This window comes from Ambystoma mexicanum, chromosome 4p (genome assembly GCF_040938575.1).
Source record: "Ambystoma mexicanum isolate Mex_15411 chromosome 4p, UKY_AmexF1_1, whole genome shotgun sequence".
Classification (NCBI taxonomy): Eukaryota; Metazoa; Chordata; class Amphibia; order Caudata; family Ambystomatidae; genus Ambystoma; species Ambystoma mexicanum.
Genome location: NC_090927.1, coordinates 69,114,423 through 69,132,305, shown reverse-complemented (window position 1 = coordinate 69,132,305; position 17,883 = coordinate 69,114,423). Strand labels below are relative to the sequence as shown.

The 17,883-nt window shown below is 46.8% G+C and overlaps 1 protein-coding gene across 1 annotated transcript in view; it reads left to right on the top strand.

Moving 5' to 3' along the window:
* LOC138452762 (uncharacterized) overlaps positions 1 to 17,883 on the top strand; it is a 330,413-nt gene that overhangs the window by 297,947 nt on the left and 14,583 nt on the right. The window contains 1 exon segment of the mRNA XM_069605110.1: positions 13,843 to 14,257. Within this exon segment, the coding sequence (XP_069461211.1) occupies positions 13,843 to 14,257 (415 nt within the window).

Here is a 17,883-nt window from a genome sequence, read left to right as displayed (position 1 = left end):
GGTCTAGACTGTTGCTCATATGGGCATTAAACCAGAAGGTGTCTTACCCAATAGCCCCCGAGAATCTGTCATCCAGGTGGCAGGACACAGCCATCGGTTCTGGATACAGTTCCTGGGGGTGGACCAGTGCGGGAGGATCACATGGGTGAGGGGTCTTGTTGGAGTGGGAAACCGGATGGCGAGATGCAGTATGCATCCCCCTTTAACACCTTTACCCCATCCTACCAGGTAGGATACGTGGGAACTTTACCCCCCACCTTTCCCTTCACAAACACTTCCCAGCAGAGAGCCTGCTCTGGGAGAAAACAGACTCACACCCAAGCAGTATACCTGAGATGTCCCGCTACTATGGTCAGGGGACGTCAGGGAATTAAAGACGATCACGCACACCTGACTTCCATTAAATTTCCCCACATGGATAAAAGGCGGAGCACGAGTGCTCCGAGCGAGGCAAAACACACGAGGAAACAGTAGTTTCTTGTATGCAGCTGAACCAGGGAAGAAAGATGGCAAACCACGAAGGGTTGACAAGGAGGGAAATACCGTTGACCTTTTCGGCAAGAAACCGTTACTTTCGAGTCAAAAAGCTTAAGGCCTGGAAACCTGACTAATGAATTCTACAGTGTGTGTCAGAGATACCCACGGTGGGGTGGAGCAGCAGCCGAGCCGCTGTGGTATCATCCTTGGCATCCAGAACAAAGAAGCACCAGAGAGATCAACACAGCCCATGAGTTGGGGAGACCGATACAAGACCGGTCTGTGTTGAATTCAAGATTCCAAGTGGCAACATTGTAGAACAAGCGCTGGAACGAACATTGTTAAACGCGTGTGATGAAAGACGCAAGTAAAGTTAAACTGCTGATGAATGTTTGAACAATACAATACTGTTGACAGAGTGGTCCAGCACCGGGAATGTGCAAAATCGAAGGTCTCTGTAAGTTGTCACGCCAAGAAGTGGCAAAAACAAAAGTAGAAGATTGATCAAACCATTGTGTCAAGTGAATCAAAGTGGTCCTTCAACTGTTTAAGCAAATCCCAATGTTCATTCAAAAGTCTTCAATTTTGATATCGACAGTGTACATGCTCTGAGCCTGAACGAGGGAGACCAAATGTGAATATTGTGCTAAAGGGATCCGAGCCCAAACTAGGGAGAGCCATGATCCGAGCCCGAACGAAGGAGAGCAATGATCCAAGCCTGAACGGGGGAGATCCATGGTCCGAGCCGAACGAGGGAGATCACGAGTAAACATTGTGGTAAAAGGAGGTCCAAGTCTGAGAGAGTATTGTGGGATTAACCAGGTAATGAGCGCTATGGTAATGGATATATAGAGGAGAATAGAGAGGGGTTTGTGAAACCCAGTCTGCTGCACCTCCATACAATTGCAGGAATATCCCACCCTGCAAATGACACAGTTTGAAGAGGAAAAAAAATTTGCATAGGGTGTGCGCTGACTTGCAGTCAATTCCAATAGACCTATATAGATCAATAAGTCCGTACTGAATATTAGAAAGCCTACAACAATATGTATAATTAAAAAAACACATAGAAGTCCATTTTGAGCCCCCATTGAGCTAGTTATTTAATACAACATAAATTAGTCATGTGTGCAGCTCTCCTGGTAGCCAACACATGTTTCGACCCACTTGGGTCTTTTCAAGGCTGGAGAATACAATTCAATTTTAGGTGCGGGGGAGGAATTAAGGTCCTGGCACAAGACCTCTATATATAACAAAACAAAAGAAGGAGAAGGCTCAGACTTTGAACCCTTGCGTCCCCTGCACACTATAGTATGTTGGAAAAACCAACTACTGAAAACTCAAGACAGTTAATTCAATTTGTAAATAATAAAAAGTCAAAAGCAAATTTTGTAGAACACAACAATGTGTACATTTTGTATGAGGTTCCAAACAACCAATATCTCTTTTCAAAGGAAACACAAGTGAAAATAATCACAATCTTCTTGCAGAAAAACAACAATATGATGAAATGTTATTAGTAGTCTGCTTTTCAGTTGGCGACGCGTTTCGAGGATAAGAGCCTCTTCTTCTCAGGCCTAAACAGACTATAAAACAAGTGTGTAAAAATAAGTATACAAATGGTATACAGACACATTATATTTGCACATGCATGTTCAAGGATTAGTAATTTACAAGTTTATAAGAAACAATAGTTCGTATCTGACATTATTTCCAGACCATAGATACTTAATCATGCATTGGTATTTAACGTTCACTATGACTGGTATTGCATACATTCCCAATGACTACGATACAACTTAAAGTGGTTTATATCCTATATATCATAGTTAGCCAGTGATGGCCCTAAAGACGGGCTTAAGCACTGTGTGGGTGGAGGTCTCAAAGTCGCCCCCAATCGTCCAACCCCAATGGTGACATTAAGATAAGGAAAAAAGTAGAAATGAAAATATGATTTACCTGATAGTTTAAAGAGAGTGATGAAGAAAATACAATGACAGCCACTCCAAAAACGGAGGGGCTGTAGGTGCGTGCATCGAGATACGGGTGACTGCTACACATCAGTCTCGGTGTTGATTGACCAAGTCAATAGTTCCTAATAGCTCAATCTGAAACAATAGCAAATGTAGTATAAAGCGGCTGAGAGGCCATACTCGCGTACACCCTTAAGTAACATCTTAAAAGATATATTCTAGTTTACATAAGTCACTCCCCCAGGAGCTGAAAGACTAGCCATAATGTCTGGTCAAAAAACAAATTCTAAAAAAACAAATTATGAAGACAGAAATGGCAACTTGGTCTTATACATGTTAAAGTAAACGTGAAGAGCATGAAATCGTAGGAAGCTAATTAGAATGCTAAATAGAATACTAGATAAAATACAAACCTAGAAAGTTAAGCCAAAATAAGTCCGGTATAGATAGGTCAAGAACCGGGCTGTGAGCCAGAAAAACCATATTATGGATACAGAGAACAGGAACTCTCTGTAAATAGACTCGGACAACGAGCAGTGCAATGGTCTCCACACTGTAGGAGGAAAGTGTAGAATAAACTAAAGAGGTATTCTAAATCTGCGCGTCCAGAAAATTTGAAGAATAACGTCTCCATATGGGGATCTCTATCTATCATAGAAGCGATAACTCTTACCTGAAGCCGTGCGGTCAGGAAAGTGAAGCTGACTTTGCATCAAGTCATCAGCGGATATTACCATGGTAACGTGCTGGGCCTTAATGAACAACCAGCACGTCGTGTACATGCAACTGTTTGTCCAATCACGGAGCTTAGGGTGGTAGAAACCAATGTATGGACAGCAACTTCCAGAATGGAAAGCCTGTCCGCCATATTTAAATGTCTGAAAACACGTTAATGTTAAGGTCAGGGTCCTATTAGGTAAACGCGAATTACCCCGAATAACCCAGATGGTGATTAAAAAGGCTAGCAACAAGCATTACCAAAGCGAAAAAAGGCAAGAATATGTAATAAGATCATCCAGGGGCAACTAAAAAATCAGGTGAAAGGTAAATCTAAAAATGAATGAAACGCAGAGAACCGTGAAGACAGTCTTAATTTGGGTTTAAACGGCTGAAGGGGTCCATAGGGCCACCACCACACAAACTAACATACTCAATTTCAAATTAAACTCACATTAATCCGTATGGATGGAAAGACATTTTTAAAGATTAGTGTACTAATAAAATATCTAAAAATGTAAATAGATTAGATAGCAAGGTACATAGCTCATTAGTCCGCTAGCACAGAATGCAAATAAGTCTTATAGATGCTGGGGAATATATAACATTTTGAAATGGATAATTATTTTGCAAATAGAGAACTACAATTTGTACAGGCAATTTAACAAAAACATCCTAATCAGTACCCTGTGTGACAAGAACCTAATATAGAATTAGACACAAAAACAATTTAAAATCAATGTAATGTGCATCATTTTTGTCAAAAACGGGTAATACCCTATAAAAAGCAATTAAGTGAATGTTCTTCATTCAAACCCTTGGGGTATACAGTGTCCAAGTAATTAATCAAAAAAAGTTCTCTCCTGAGGAGCATGGAGTGATAATCACCCCCTCTTTGTTTTTTTTTTTTTTTACAACTTCAATGATTTGGAATGTGATTTGAGCAATGGTGTGATGCTCAAAATTAAAATGTCTAGCCACTGGAGATCGTAAGCTATTGCTGCATCTTATGTTAGACTTATGCTCCGACCAACGTTCCTTGGCTGGTCTAGCAGTTTGGCCTACATACAGTTTACCGCAGGGGCATTTGATGGTATAGATGACACCTGGAGTCATGCAAGTTGAGTAGTCATGAATCTTGATTTTCTTTCCTGTTTGTGGATGGGAAAGCAAGTTCCCCTTGGTGATGTTATTACAATGTGTGCAGTTAAGACATGGGTATGTGCTTTTTTTCCGAGTGGCCAGAAACTGTTGGTTTTCTTTCAATGGTCTCTCCGTTTTGATAAGCTTATCCCTCAGATGTATTCCCCTTTTAAAACGCATCAACGGCGCTTTAGGGAACAATCTCAACAGTGATGAGTCATTGTGTAGAATTGACCAATGTTTATTGATACTTTTACCAATTTGGAAACTTTGGCGAGAAAATTGGGATATAGCCAATAAGGGAATATCCTTGTTGCGTGATTTAGGTTGTAATAGGTCCGTTCTTGTCACGTTTAATGATCTGGTCTTTGCCTCATTGAGTACTGTATCTGGGTAGCCTCTTTGTTTGAATTTTTCAATTAGTTTGGAACACTCGGTGTCCAATCCATCTGGTTCTGAAATAATTATTTTGAGCCTGAGAATCTGGCTGTATGGGAGGCTTTGGAGCATGGCTTTTGGGTGAAAACTTGAAAAATGTAATAGAGTATTGGCGTCAGTGGGTTTATGGTAAATATTGGTTGTAATATTGCCATTTTCAATCTTCAAGTTAACATCCAAAAAATGGAGGCATGGATCACCAATCTCCATTGTGAATTTGATTCTCGAGTGGACTGAGCTAAGGTAACTAAAAAATGACTGTAATTCTTCATGAGTACCACACCATATCCCAAATATGTTGTAAATGAAACGTTTCCAAATTAATATGTATGTCGACCATTTTGGATGTTCTAGTATGAAGTCGCTCTCAAATTTAAACATAAATGTATTGGGGCGTGGCTTGGAGCGCCATCGATGTGGTCACTCCTCTGAGGCCGCCCGTGGGATGCCCGCCGCCACCATCAATTCCCGGTGGTTCTAAGCGGGTTACCGTGTCGCCAATGCCATCTAAGGCGACCTGAACCGACATGGCACAACCTGCCCAAACATAGGCCTCGACCGAGGAGGCGTTCTACCAGAATTCAGCGGCCGAACTTCCCCCCCGTCTCCAGCCGAAGAAACCAAGATGGCCGCCAAGCCGGAACCCAGCAACACACTCCGCACCTGGTGGTAACGGGGCTTTAGAGCGCCGGGGAGTTGGAGGAGGGGAGCGGACTCCTGCACAGAGCCATCCGATTCATACCAAGGTTGCCTGGAACGCACTTGCGTGCATCCTCGGCTGCTGGGGCCTGAGTACCCGTCGCACACTCCGAGGGACCGGGAGAGGGGGCTTCCGCCCCTCCCCCACTACGTCAGAACCTCCTCTCAGCGACGGCCGACATCATTACAGAACCGCACACAGGAGGTTCACAGAGGGATCTGGGACCTCCATCAGCGAAGGACCACCGATGGAGATTTGAGGAGGGGCGGGGAAGCAGCGAGATAACCGCCTTCATCCAGAGAGGCCTTGACCCCCCACACCAACGCTTCCTGGGGTGCCCCTGCCCACTCGCCCAGATCTGGACCACAGAGGGGGTTGAGAGCGATACACGCCCCGAGTGCAGCCGCCCACTGCCCTGGGCAATCAAGACCGCCCAATACGAGCAGCATGTCTAGGCAAACGTAGGTGAGCAAGGGCGCAGATATCTCCGCCATGTTTACTGCACCGGAGAAACCCAAGAAACAAGACCCTCCTAAACTGACCCCACAAAAGCCACAAGAAGACAGGGGCGCCCTTGCTACCAAAGGAGACCTGATAGCCTTCATGGCGGATATTAAATTGGAGTTCCGCGCCTGCCTTGGCTATATGGAATGGCTGCAGCTGTGCTTCCTCAAGAAGGATGTCTCTGAGTCGCAAAGCTCTTGGCTATATGGAATGGCTGCAGCTGTGCTTCCTCAAGAAGGATGGCTCTGAGTCGCAAAGCTCTTGGCTATGTGGAATGGCTGCAGCGCTGCAGTTCTAGGAGATGGATCAAATGAGTTTAGAAGTTTATGGGGTTGGTTGATGGCTTGTACAGGGTCTGTTTAGTTGTGAAATAGCTTTGCAAAATTTTGGGTTAATTATTTTGAATTCTTACTGTGATAAGATGCCTTTTTGTTCCTGTTTTTCTCCATAGTATAGCAGGCATATTTTACATGCGAGCAGTACGAGCCAAGTCTTAAAGTGTATTTTGCAGGGAAACCTAGGTGTTAACTAGCTGTGATATGGCATGATTAAGTGTCTGGAAAATGGGTGAAAGTGGTGGAAATGCTGTGTTGAATCACGGAGGTCAAGGGATACATTGTGGGTCTAGACTGTTGCTCATATGGGCATTAAACCAGAAGGTGTTTTACCCAATAGCCCCCGAGAATCTGTCATCCAGGTGGCAGGACACAGCCATCGGTTCTGGATACAGTTCCTGGGGGTGGACCAGTGCGGGAGGATCACCTGGGTGAGGGGTCTTGCTGGAGTGGGAAACCGGATGGCGAGATGCAGTATGCATCCCCCTTTAACACCTTTACCCCATCCTACCAGGTAGGATACGTGGGAACTTTACCCCCACCTTTCCCTTCACAAACACTTCCCAGCAGAGAGCCTGCTCTGGGAGAAAACAGACTCACACCCAAGCAGTATACCTGAGATGTCCCGCTACTATGGTCAGGGGACGTCAGGGAATTAAAGACGATCACTCACACCTGACTTCCATTAAATTTCCCCACATGGATAAAAGGCGGAGCACGAGTGCTCCGAGCGAGGCAAAACACACGAGGAAACAGTAGTTTCTTGTATGCAGCTGAACCAGGGAAGAAAGATGGCAAACCACGAAGGGTTGACAAGGAGGGAAATACCCTTGACCTTTTCGGCAAGAAACCGTTACTTTCGAGTCAAAAAGCTTAAGGCCTGGAAACCTGACTAATGAATTCTACAGTGTGTGTCAGAGATACCCACGGTGGGGTGGAGCAGCAGCCGAGCCGCTGTGGTATCATCCTTGGCATCCAGAACAAAGAAGCACCAGAGAGATCAACACAGCCCATGAGTTGGGGAGACCGATACAAGACCGGTCTGTGTTGAATTCAAGATTCCAAGTGGCAACATTGTAGAACAAGCGCTGGAACGAACATTGTTAAACGCGTGTGATGAAAGACGCAAGTAAAGTTAAACTGCTGATGAATGTTTGAACAATACAATACTGTTGACAGAGTGGTCCAGCACCGGGAATGTGCAAAATCGAAGGTCTCTGTAAGTTGTCACGCCAAGAAGTGGCAAAAACAAAAGTAGAAGATTGATCAAACCATTGTGTCAAGTGAATCAAAGTGGTCCTTCGACTGTTTAAGCAAATCCCAATGTTCATTCAAAAGTCTTCAATTTTGATATCGACAGTGTACATGGTCTGAGCCTGAACGAGGGAGACCAAATGTGAATATTGTGCTAAAGGGATCCGAGCCCAAACTAGGGAGAGCCATGATCCGAGCCCGAACGAAGGAGAGCAATGATCCAAGCCTGAACGGGGGAGATCCATGGTCCGAGCCGAACGAGGGAGATCACGAGTAAACATTGTGGTAAAAGGAGGTCCAAGTCTGAGAGAGTATTGTGGGATTAACCAGGTAATGAGCGCTATGGTAATGGATATATAGAGGAGAATAGAGAGGGGTTTGTGAAACCCAGCCTGCTGCACCTCCATACAATTGCAGGAATATCCCACCCTGCAAATGACACAGTTTGAAGAGGAAGAAAAATTTGCATCGGGTGTGCGCTGACTTGCAGTCAATTCCAATAGACCTATATAGATCAATAATACAAATGGTATACAGACACATTATATTTGCACATGCATGTTCAAGGATTAGTAATTTACAAGTTTCTAAGAAACAATAGTTCGTATCTGACATTATTTCCAGACCATGGATACTTAATCATGCACTGGTATTTAACGTTCACTATGACTGGTATTGCATACATTCCCAATGACTACGATACAACTTAAAGTGGTTTATATCCTATATATCATAGTTAGCCAGTGATGGCCCTAAAGACGGGCTTAAGCACTGTGTGGGTGGAGGTCTCAAAGTCGCCCCCAATCGTCCAACCCCAATGGTGACATTAAGATAAGGAAAAAAGTAGAAATAAAAATATGATTTACCTGATAGTTTAAAGAGAGTGATGAAGAAAATACAATGACAGCCACTCCAAAAACGGAGGGGCTGTAGGTGCGTGCGTCGAGATGCGGGTGACTGCTACACATCAGTCTCGGTGTTGATTGACCAAGTCAATAGTTCCTAATAGCTCAATCTGAAACAATAGCAAATGTAGTATAAAGCGGCTGAGAGGCCATACTCGCGTACACCCTTAAGTAACATCTCAAAAGATATATTCTAGTTTACATAAGTCACTCCCCCAGGAGCTGAAAGACTAGCCATAATGTCTGGTCAAAAAACAAATTCTAAAAAAACAAATTATGAAGACAGAAATGGCAACTTGGTCTTATACATGTTAAAGTAAACGTGAAGAGCATGAAATCGTAGGAAGCTAATTAGAATGCTAAATAGAATACTAGATAAAATACAAACCTAGAAAGTTAAGCCAAAATAAGTACGGTATAGATAGGTCAAGAACCGGGCTGTGAGCCAGAAAAACCATATTATGGATACAGAGAACAGGAACTCTCTGTAAATAGACTCGGACAACGAGCAGTGCAATGGTCTCCACACTGTAGGAGGAAAGTGTAGAATAAAGTAAAGAGGTATTCTAAATCTGCGCGTCCAGAAAATTTGAAGAATAACGTCTCCATATGGGGATCTCTATCTATCGTAGAAGCGATAGCTCTTACCTGAAGCCGTGCGGTCAGGAAAGTGAAGCTGACTTCGCATCAAGGCATCGGCGGATGTTACCATGGTAACGTGCTGGGCCTTAATGAACAACCAGCACGTCGTGTACATGCAACTGGTTGTCCAATCACGGAGCTTAGGGTGGTAGAAACCAATGTATGGACAGCAACTTCCAGAATGGAAAGCCTGTCCGCCATATTTAAATGTCTGAAAACACGTTAATGTTAAGGTCAGGGTCCTATTAGGTAAACGCGAATAACCCAGGTGGTGATTAAAAAGGCTAGCAACAAGCATTACCAAAGCGAAAAAAGGCAAGAATATGTAATAAGATCATCCAGGGGCAACTAAAAAATCAGGTGAAAAGTAAATCTGAAAATGAATGAAACGCAGAGAACCGTAAAGACACAGTCTTAATTTGGGTTTAAACGGCTGACGGGGTCCATGGGGCCACCACCACACAAACTAACATACTCAATTTCAAATTAAACTCGCATTAATCCGTATGGATGGAAAGACATTTTTAAAGATTAGTGTACTAATAAAATATCTAAAAATGTAAATAGATAGGATAGCAAGGTACATAGCTCATTAGTCCGCTAGCACAGAATGCAAATAAGTCTTATAGATGCTGGGGAATATATAACATTTTGAAATGGATAATTATTTTGCAAATAGAGAACTACAATTTGTACAGGCAATTTAACAAAAACATCCTAATCAGTACCCTGTGTGACAAGAACCTAATATAGAATTAGACACAAAAACAATTTAAAATCAATGTAATGTGCATCATTTTTGTCAAAAACGGGTAATACCCTATAAAAAGCAATTAAGTGAATGTTCTTCATTCAAACCCTTGGGGTATACAGTGTCCAAGTAATTAATCAAAAAAAGTTCTCTCCTGAGGAGCATGGAGTGATAATCACCCCCTCTTTGTTTTTTTTTTTTTTTTACAACTTCAATGATTTGGAATCTGATTTGAGCAATGGTGTGATGCTCAAAATTAAAATGTCTAGCCACTGGAGATCGTAAGCTATTGCTGCATCTTATGTTAGACTTATGCTCCGACCAACGTTCCTTGGCTGGTCTAGCAGTTTGGCCTACATACAGTTTACCGCAGGGGCATTTGATGGTATAGATGACACCTGGAGTCATGCAAGTTGAGTAGTCATGAATCTTGATTTTCTTTCCTGTTTGTGGATGGGAAAGCAAGTTCCCCTTGGTGATGTTATTACAATGTGTGCAGTTAAGACATGGGTATGTGCTTTTTTTCCGAGTGGCCAGAAACTGTTGGTTTTCTTTCAATGGTCTCTCCGCTTTGATAAGTTTATCCCTCAGATGTATTCCCCTTTTAAAACACATCAACGGCGCTTTAGGGAACAATCTCAACAGTGATGAGTCATTGTGTAGAATTGACCAATGTTTATTGATACTTTTACCAATTTGGAAACTTTGGCGAGAAAATTTGGATATAGCCAATAAGGGAATATCCTTGTTGCGTGATTTAGGTTGTAATAGGTCCGTTCTTGTCACGTTTAATGATCTGGTCTTTGCCTCATTGAGTACTGTATCTGGGTAGCCTCTTTGTTTGAATTTTTCAATTAGTTTGGAACACTCGGTGTCCAATCCATCTGGTTCTGAAATAATTATTTTGAGCCTGAGAATCTGGCTGTATGGGAGGCTTTGGAGCATGGCTTTTGGGTGAAAACTTGAAAAATGTAATAGATTATTGGCGTCAGTGGGTTTATGGTAAATATTGGTTGTAATATTGCCATTTTCAATCTTCAAGTTAACATCCAAAAAATTGAGGCATGGATCACCAATCTCCATTGTGAATTTGATTCTCGAGTGGACTGAGCTAAGGTAACTAAAAAATGACTGTAATTCTTCATGAGTACCACACCATATCCCAAATATGTTGTCAATGAAACGTTTCCAAATTAATATGTATGTCGACCATTTTGGATGGTCTAGTATGAAGTCGCTCTCAAATTTAAACATAAATGTATTGGGGCGTGGCTTGGAGCGCCATCGATGTGGTCACTCCTCTGAGGCCGCCCGTGGGATGCCCGCCGCCACCATCAATTCCCGGTGGTTCTAAGCGGGTTACCGTGTCGCCAATGCCATCTAAGGCGACCGGAACCGACATGGCACAACCTGCCCAAACATAGGCCTCGACCGAGGAGGCGTTCTACCAGAATTCAGCGGCCTAACTTCCCCCCGTCTCCAGCCGAAGAAACCAAGATGGCCGCCAAGCCGGAACCCAGCAACACACTCCGCACCTGGTGGTAACAGGGCCTTAGAGCGCCGGGGAGTTGGAGGAGGGGAGCGGACTCCTGCACAGAGCCATCCGATTCATACCAAGGTTGCCTGGAACGCACTTGCGTGCATCCTCGGCTGCTGGGGCCTGAGTACCCGACGCACACTCCGAGGGACCGGGAGAGTGGGCTTCCGCCCCTCCCCCACTACTTCAGAACCTCCTCTCAGCGACGGCCGACATCATTACAGAACCGCACACAGGAGGTTCACAGAGGGATCTGGGACCTCCATCAGCGAAGGACCACCGATGGAGATTTGAGGAGGGGCGGGGAAGCAGCGAGATAACCGCCTTCATCCAGAGAGGCCTTGACCCCCCACACCAACGCTTCCTGGGGTGCCCCTGCCCACTCGCCCAGATCAGGACCACAGAGCCGGTTGAGAGCGATACACGCCCCGAGTGCAGCCGCCCACTGCCCTGGGCAATCAAGACCGCCCAATACGAGCAGCATGTCTAGGCAAACGTAGGTGAGCAAGGGCGCAGATATCTCCGCCATGTTTACTGCACCGGAGAAACCCAAGAAACAAGACCCTCCTAAACTGACCCCACAAAAGCCACAAGAAGACAGGGGCACCCTCGCTACCAAAGGAGACCTGATAGCCTTCATGGCGGATATTAAATTGGAGTTCCGCGCCTGCCTCTCGGAACTCACCGCTAAAGTTGAACAGACGGACCAAAGGGTCGCAGAGATCGAACAGAGGCTCGGAGACATCGAGGACCATTCTCAGGACCACACTACCAACTACCACGCTGGGGGAAATGCAAAGATCCATCGATTCCCTGCATCATAAATGCGAGATCCTGGAGTTCAAACATGAAGACCTTGAAAATAGGGCACGTCGCAACAACCTCCGCATTCGGGGCGTCCCAACCTCTGTCCCCGACAGCAAGTTAGCAGACTACGTGGGAAGCTTCTTCGAGGCAATACTCCCGGATCTGGACAAATCTCAGCTCCTACTGGACCGGACCCACAGACTCTGCTCGCGCCGAGGGACAGATTCGGACCCCCCCAGATGTTATTACCAGGGTCCACTTCTTTACAACCAAAGAGGCAATATCAGCGATCAGTCGCCAAGGAGAAGAGATTACTTTTCAGAGCACTCCACTTCAAATATACCAGGACCTCTCACCACTTACTCTTCAGAAAAGAAGAGCACTCCGACCTCTGGCAGCGTTCCTTCAGGAGCAACAGATCCGTTACAGGTGGCTGTTTCTGACAGCTCTCCAGTTTACATATAAAGGCACCTTATGCCGAATCAGCCACCTGGAAGACGCAGAGAGAATCTTACATCCAGCATCGCCCTGAGACCCTTCCACGCCAAACCCGGAGAGGACCGAAGACTCTGGACCGCCTCCCTCCCCAAAGCCCAAACGCACGTCATGGTAGTTAACCCAGCGGAGCAACAGAAAGAGATGAACGAGGACGCTTCCTCGGTCCCAGGTTCTGTCAGCAACTTACCCTGGACGCAAGTGCCCTTACCTAAATTAAGACCCGCCACCTTGGTCTCGAACTAAGGAACCTTGAAGGCGGTGGCGCCGGGCCATCCCATGGTTCATACCCACTCCAAGGATACTTTCCAACCTTTGTTCCTTGGAAACCCACAGTACACAATACGTGATGGGACAGTTGGCCCTGTTGGCCGAGGGTACGCCCGTACTTACAAGGTCGGTCTACCCTCCAGTTAAAGTTGCGGTCCCCCGTTGGGGTTCTGTGTTAAAACCTCAAGTGCAGGATGATATTAAGGGATTCCCCAACAGATATGGCAGTTGAATCACCGCCCCATGACCCCCCCTAACCCAAGGAAAGGAGAGTGAGACTCCAGCGGACCTCCAAACGCTTTGGATCCTCTCCCTGAATGTTAATGGCCTGAACTCCCCTAACAAGCGAAAGGCAATTCTACTGAAACTCTGGGACGAAGACGCAGCGATAGCCATGCTCCAAGAGACTCACTTGCTGCCGGTAGACGTGACCCGGCTTCACTCCTGGTTATTCCCGCTCCAATTCTTTGCCTCTGGCACAAACAAAAAAGGAGGTACGGCGATCCTCTTCAGGAAAGACTTGAACCCACAGATCCTGGAAACGAAAACCTGCCCAGAAGGCCGATTTACAGCGGTCAAATGCATCCTAATGGGAGACCTATATACTCTCGTCTCGGTGTACGCCCCCAACACTGGACAATCACACTTCTATGACTCCTTGGGCGCATCTCCCGCTAACTTTGTGGAGGGCCAAACAATAGTCGGTGGGGACTACAATGGGGTTCCCGACCCCACCAAAGACCGGTCACACCCCCCGACTCCAAGCGACTTCGCCCAAGCCCTTAGCCTCCTCCGACTCTTCAGATCCCTGGAGATAATAGACTCATGGCGGGTGTTCCACCCTGACGAAAAAGACTTCTCTTTTTACTCATTCGTCCATCGCACCTTTTCAAGGATCGACCTGTCCTGATCTCCCCGCAAACTTTCCCTTCAGTCAAAGAAGTCTCCATCGGCACAAGAGCGATATCCGACAACACCCCAGTGCTCTTGGAACTCCGGGTTCAGAATCCCAACCTCAATAACCCGCGTAAATGGACGTTGTACGACCCGATCCTTAACGATATGGCTACCAGAGACAAGATCACAACAGGAATAAGAAATTTCTTTAATGAAAATCCAGCCTCGGACACCTCGCTAGCGAACAACTGGGACACCATGAAGGCAGTAATCAGGGGCTCCCTAATTGCCCAAGGTGCGGCCTACCACCGAGACAGGCGTCAGACCCGGATGGCTCTAGAGAACGAACTAAAAGAGGCCGAGGCACTCCACAAGGAGAAAGGCTGGTCCCCCAAAACGCAACGGATCATTCGTACAGCAAGGAAAAAACTGGAAGCCCACTATGCGGAACAAACCGCCCAACTAATGGCGAAGGCCAAACGGTCATACTACGCGAAGGGTAACAAGGCGAACAAGTTCCTGGTGGCCAAGCTAGCCAGGCGGAGACGCATCAACACAATCACTGGTCTGAGTGATCCCAACGGGGTCACACTATACTCAGAGCCCGAAAAGCAACGACTCGCAATAGATTATTTGACCCAAATCATGAAGGCAACCCCACGAAACTTAGCACAACAGAAGGAATACCTGCAGCAGGCAGCAGTGCCCCCTCTCTCCAACACAGCGAGAGACGAACTGGAGGAGCTCATTACAGGGGAGGAAGTCGAGGAAGCCATCAAATCACTTAAAACACGGGCCCCCCAGACGGCTTTTCAACCAGGTTTTACAAACTATTCAGCGCACAACTGACCCCCCACCTGGTTACCCTATTCAACTCCTTCAGGGAAACGGGAGCAGTGACCCCATCGATGCAGGAATCAACCACCATCCTCCTGCCCAAACCTGGAAAAGATCCAAGAAGCTTAACGTCCTACAGACCGATCGCACTCTTAAACATCGATGCAAACATATACTCAAAAATGTTAGCAACCCGATTAAATCGCATCCTGCCGAAGATCATTCACCCCGACCATGCAGGTTTCATCCTACACCGGACATCAGGTGACAACATCCGGAGAACCCTGAACCTGGTGGACCTTGCCTCCCGGAACTCCCGAAAACTAGTCTTAGTGGCTCTCGACGCAGCTAAGGCATTTTATAGGGTGGTATGGACATTCATGAGACATACCCTAGGGGCCTTTGGCTTCGGGTCAACTTTCCAAACGATGGTTCTAGCCAACTATAACAGCCCTAAAACTAGCCTGAGAATCAACAGACACAGCTCGGCTCCAATCCCCCTATCATGCGGAACCCGGCAAGGCTGTCCACGGTCACCCTTGCTTTTTGCACTCACCATGGAGCCCTTTGCACAAAAGATCAGGCGAAACGACCAAATCAGGGGCATACAAAGTGGCCCCACGCATCTCAAAATCGCCCTATACGCGGACGACATTCTACTCACGATCTCGGAGGCCCACTCATCTCTAAAACACGCGATATGAGAAATTGCCAGCTACGAGGAGCTCTCAGGCGTCACCATAAACTTCGATAAATCATCCGCCCTGGGCATCGGCCTCATCCCAGCAGAACGGGAACCACTGACCAAGATGTGCCCGATAACATGGGAAAAAAGTGCCATCTCCTACCTAGGGGTCCACATCCCGGCTGACCCAAGAGACACATACAAAGCCAATTTCCCCCGACTCTTTAAAGAATTGGAAGGCGACTTGAAACTCTGGGAGACCCAAGAAATCTCACTGCTTGGGCACTTCACTGCCTGCAAGATGAACCTCCTTCCGAGATTCCTATACGCCTGTGCCTCCCTACCAGTAGCGATCCCCACACCAACTTAGCACAACAGAAGGAATACCTGCAGCAGGCAGCAGTGCCCCCTCTCTCCGACACAGCGAGAGACGAACTGGAGGAGCTCATTACAGGGGAGGAAGTCGAGGAAGCCATCAAATCACTTAAAACACGGGCCCCCCAGACGGCTTTTCAACCAGGTTTTACAAACTATTCAGCGCACAACTGACCCCCCACCTGGTTACCCTATTCAACTCCTTCAGGGAAACGGGAGCAGTGACCCCATCGATGCAGGAATCAACCACCATCCTCCTGCCCAAACCTGGAAAAGATCCAAGAAGCTTAACGTCCTACAGACCGATCGCACTGTTAAACATCGATGCAAACATATACTCAAAAATGTTAGCAACCCGATTAAATCGCATCCTGCCGAAGATCATTCACCCCGACCATGCAGGTTTCATCCTACACCGGACATCAGGTGACAACATCCGGAGAACCCTGAACCTGGTGGACCTTGCCTCCCGGAACTCCCGAAAACTAGTCTTAGTGGCTCTCGACGCAGCTAAGGCATTTTATAGGGTGGATTGGACATTCATGAGACATACCCTAGGGGCCTTTGGCTTCGGGTCAACTTTCCAAACGATGGTTCTAGCCAACTATAACAGCCCTAAAACTAGCCTGAGAATCAACAGACACAGCTCGGCTCCAATCCCCCTATCATGCGGAACCCGGCAAGGCTGTCCACGGTCACCCTTGCTTTTTGCACTCACCATGGAGCCCTTTGCACAAAAGATCAGGCGAAACGACCAAATCAGGGGCATACAAAGTGGCCCCACGCATCTCAAAATCGCCCTATACGCGGACGACATTCTACTCACGATCTCGGAGGCCCACTCATCTCTAAAACACGCGATATGAGAAATTGCCAGCTACGAGGAGCTCTCAGGCCTCACCATAAACTTCGATAAATCATCCGCCCTGGGCATCGGCCTCATCCCAGCAGAACGGGAACCACTGACCAAGATGTGCCCGATAACATGGGAAAAAAGTGCCATCTCCTACCTAGGGGTCCACATCCTGGCTGACCCAAGAGACACATACAAAGCCAATTTCCCCCGACTCTTTAAAGAATTGGAAGGCGACTTGAAACTCTGGGAGACCCAAGAAATCTCACTGCTTGGGCGCTTCACTGCATGCAAGATGAACCTCCTTCCGAGATTCCTATACGCCTGTGCCTCCCTACCAGTAGCGATCCCCACACCAACTCTTTGAGGGATCCAGAGAAAAATGCTGAACTTTATCTGGAAAGGTAAGAAAGCGAGAATCCCTCTCAGAACTATGCTGGGGAGTTCCAAACTGGGAGGATTGGGGGTCCCAGACTTGCAGGCCTACAGAGTGGCAGCTCAATTGGCACAGGTCCAGGCATGGCAAAATACGACAAACCGCCCTAGATGGGTAGAGTTGGAACAATCACAAGTGCCCCTACCTTTACGATTTCTACCACACATCCCGCCCCCCCCTTAGGACTCAATGGGGAGATCTCCTGCTATCAACCAAACACACCCTTAGTTCCTGGGACTGGGCGCTAAAACGAAAGGGAGTGCCAAGAGGACTGAGCCCACGCTCCCGGTCTTCCATAATCCAACGTTCACACCGGGAATGAATCCTCACAATTTTCGTAACTGGATTAAGGGCGGGCTGGAGACCATAGACCAGTTGTATATGGGGGGGGAGACCTCTCACATTCGCCCATTGCAAGGAGAAATTCCAACTCCAGGAAAGAGACAGATTCACCTACATTCAATTACGCCACTGGTGCTCACACCCCCAAACTTTGCAAGCAGCGACACGCCCTCCTACTGCCCTAGAACTCACTCTGGGAGACCTTCCAACCCGCGGCAGAGTGTCCACCCTATACAGGCGCTTCCTAAGTGACTTCCTGACCACAAAGACCCGCTGCATGGCCCAATGGGAGGCGGACCTGGGTCACCCAATAGAGGACCAAACCTGGGTGGACATATGGACCAGAACACACCTCGTCCACCTGCATTACCAATAGGGAATGTGCGTACAAGATCACGCTGCGGTGGTACTACCCACCCCTCCGACTTCATCATATGAACCCCCAGGTGGATCATATTTGCTGGAGAGGATGCGGCCACCAAGGCTCCTTCTTCCACATGTGGTGGGCTT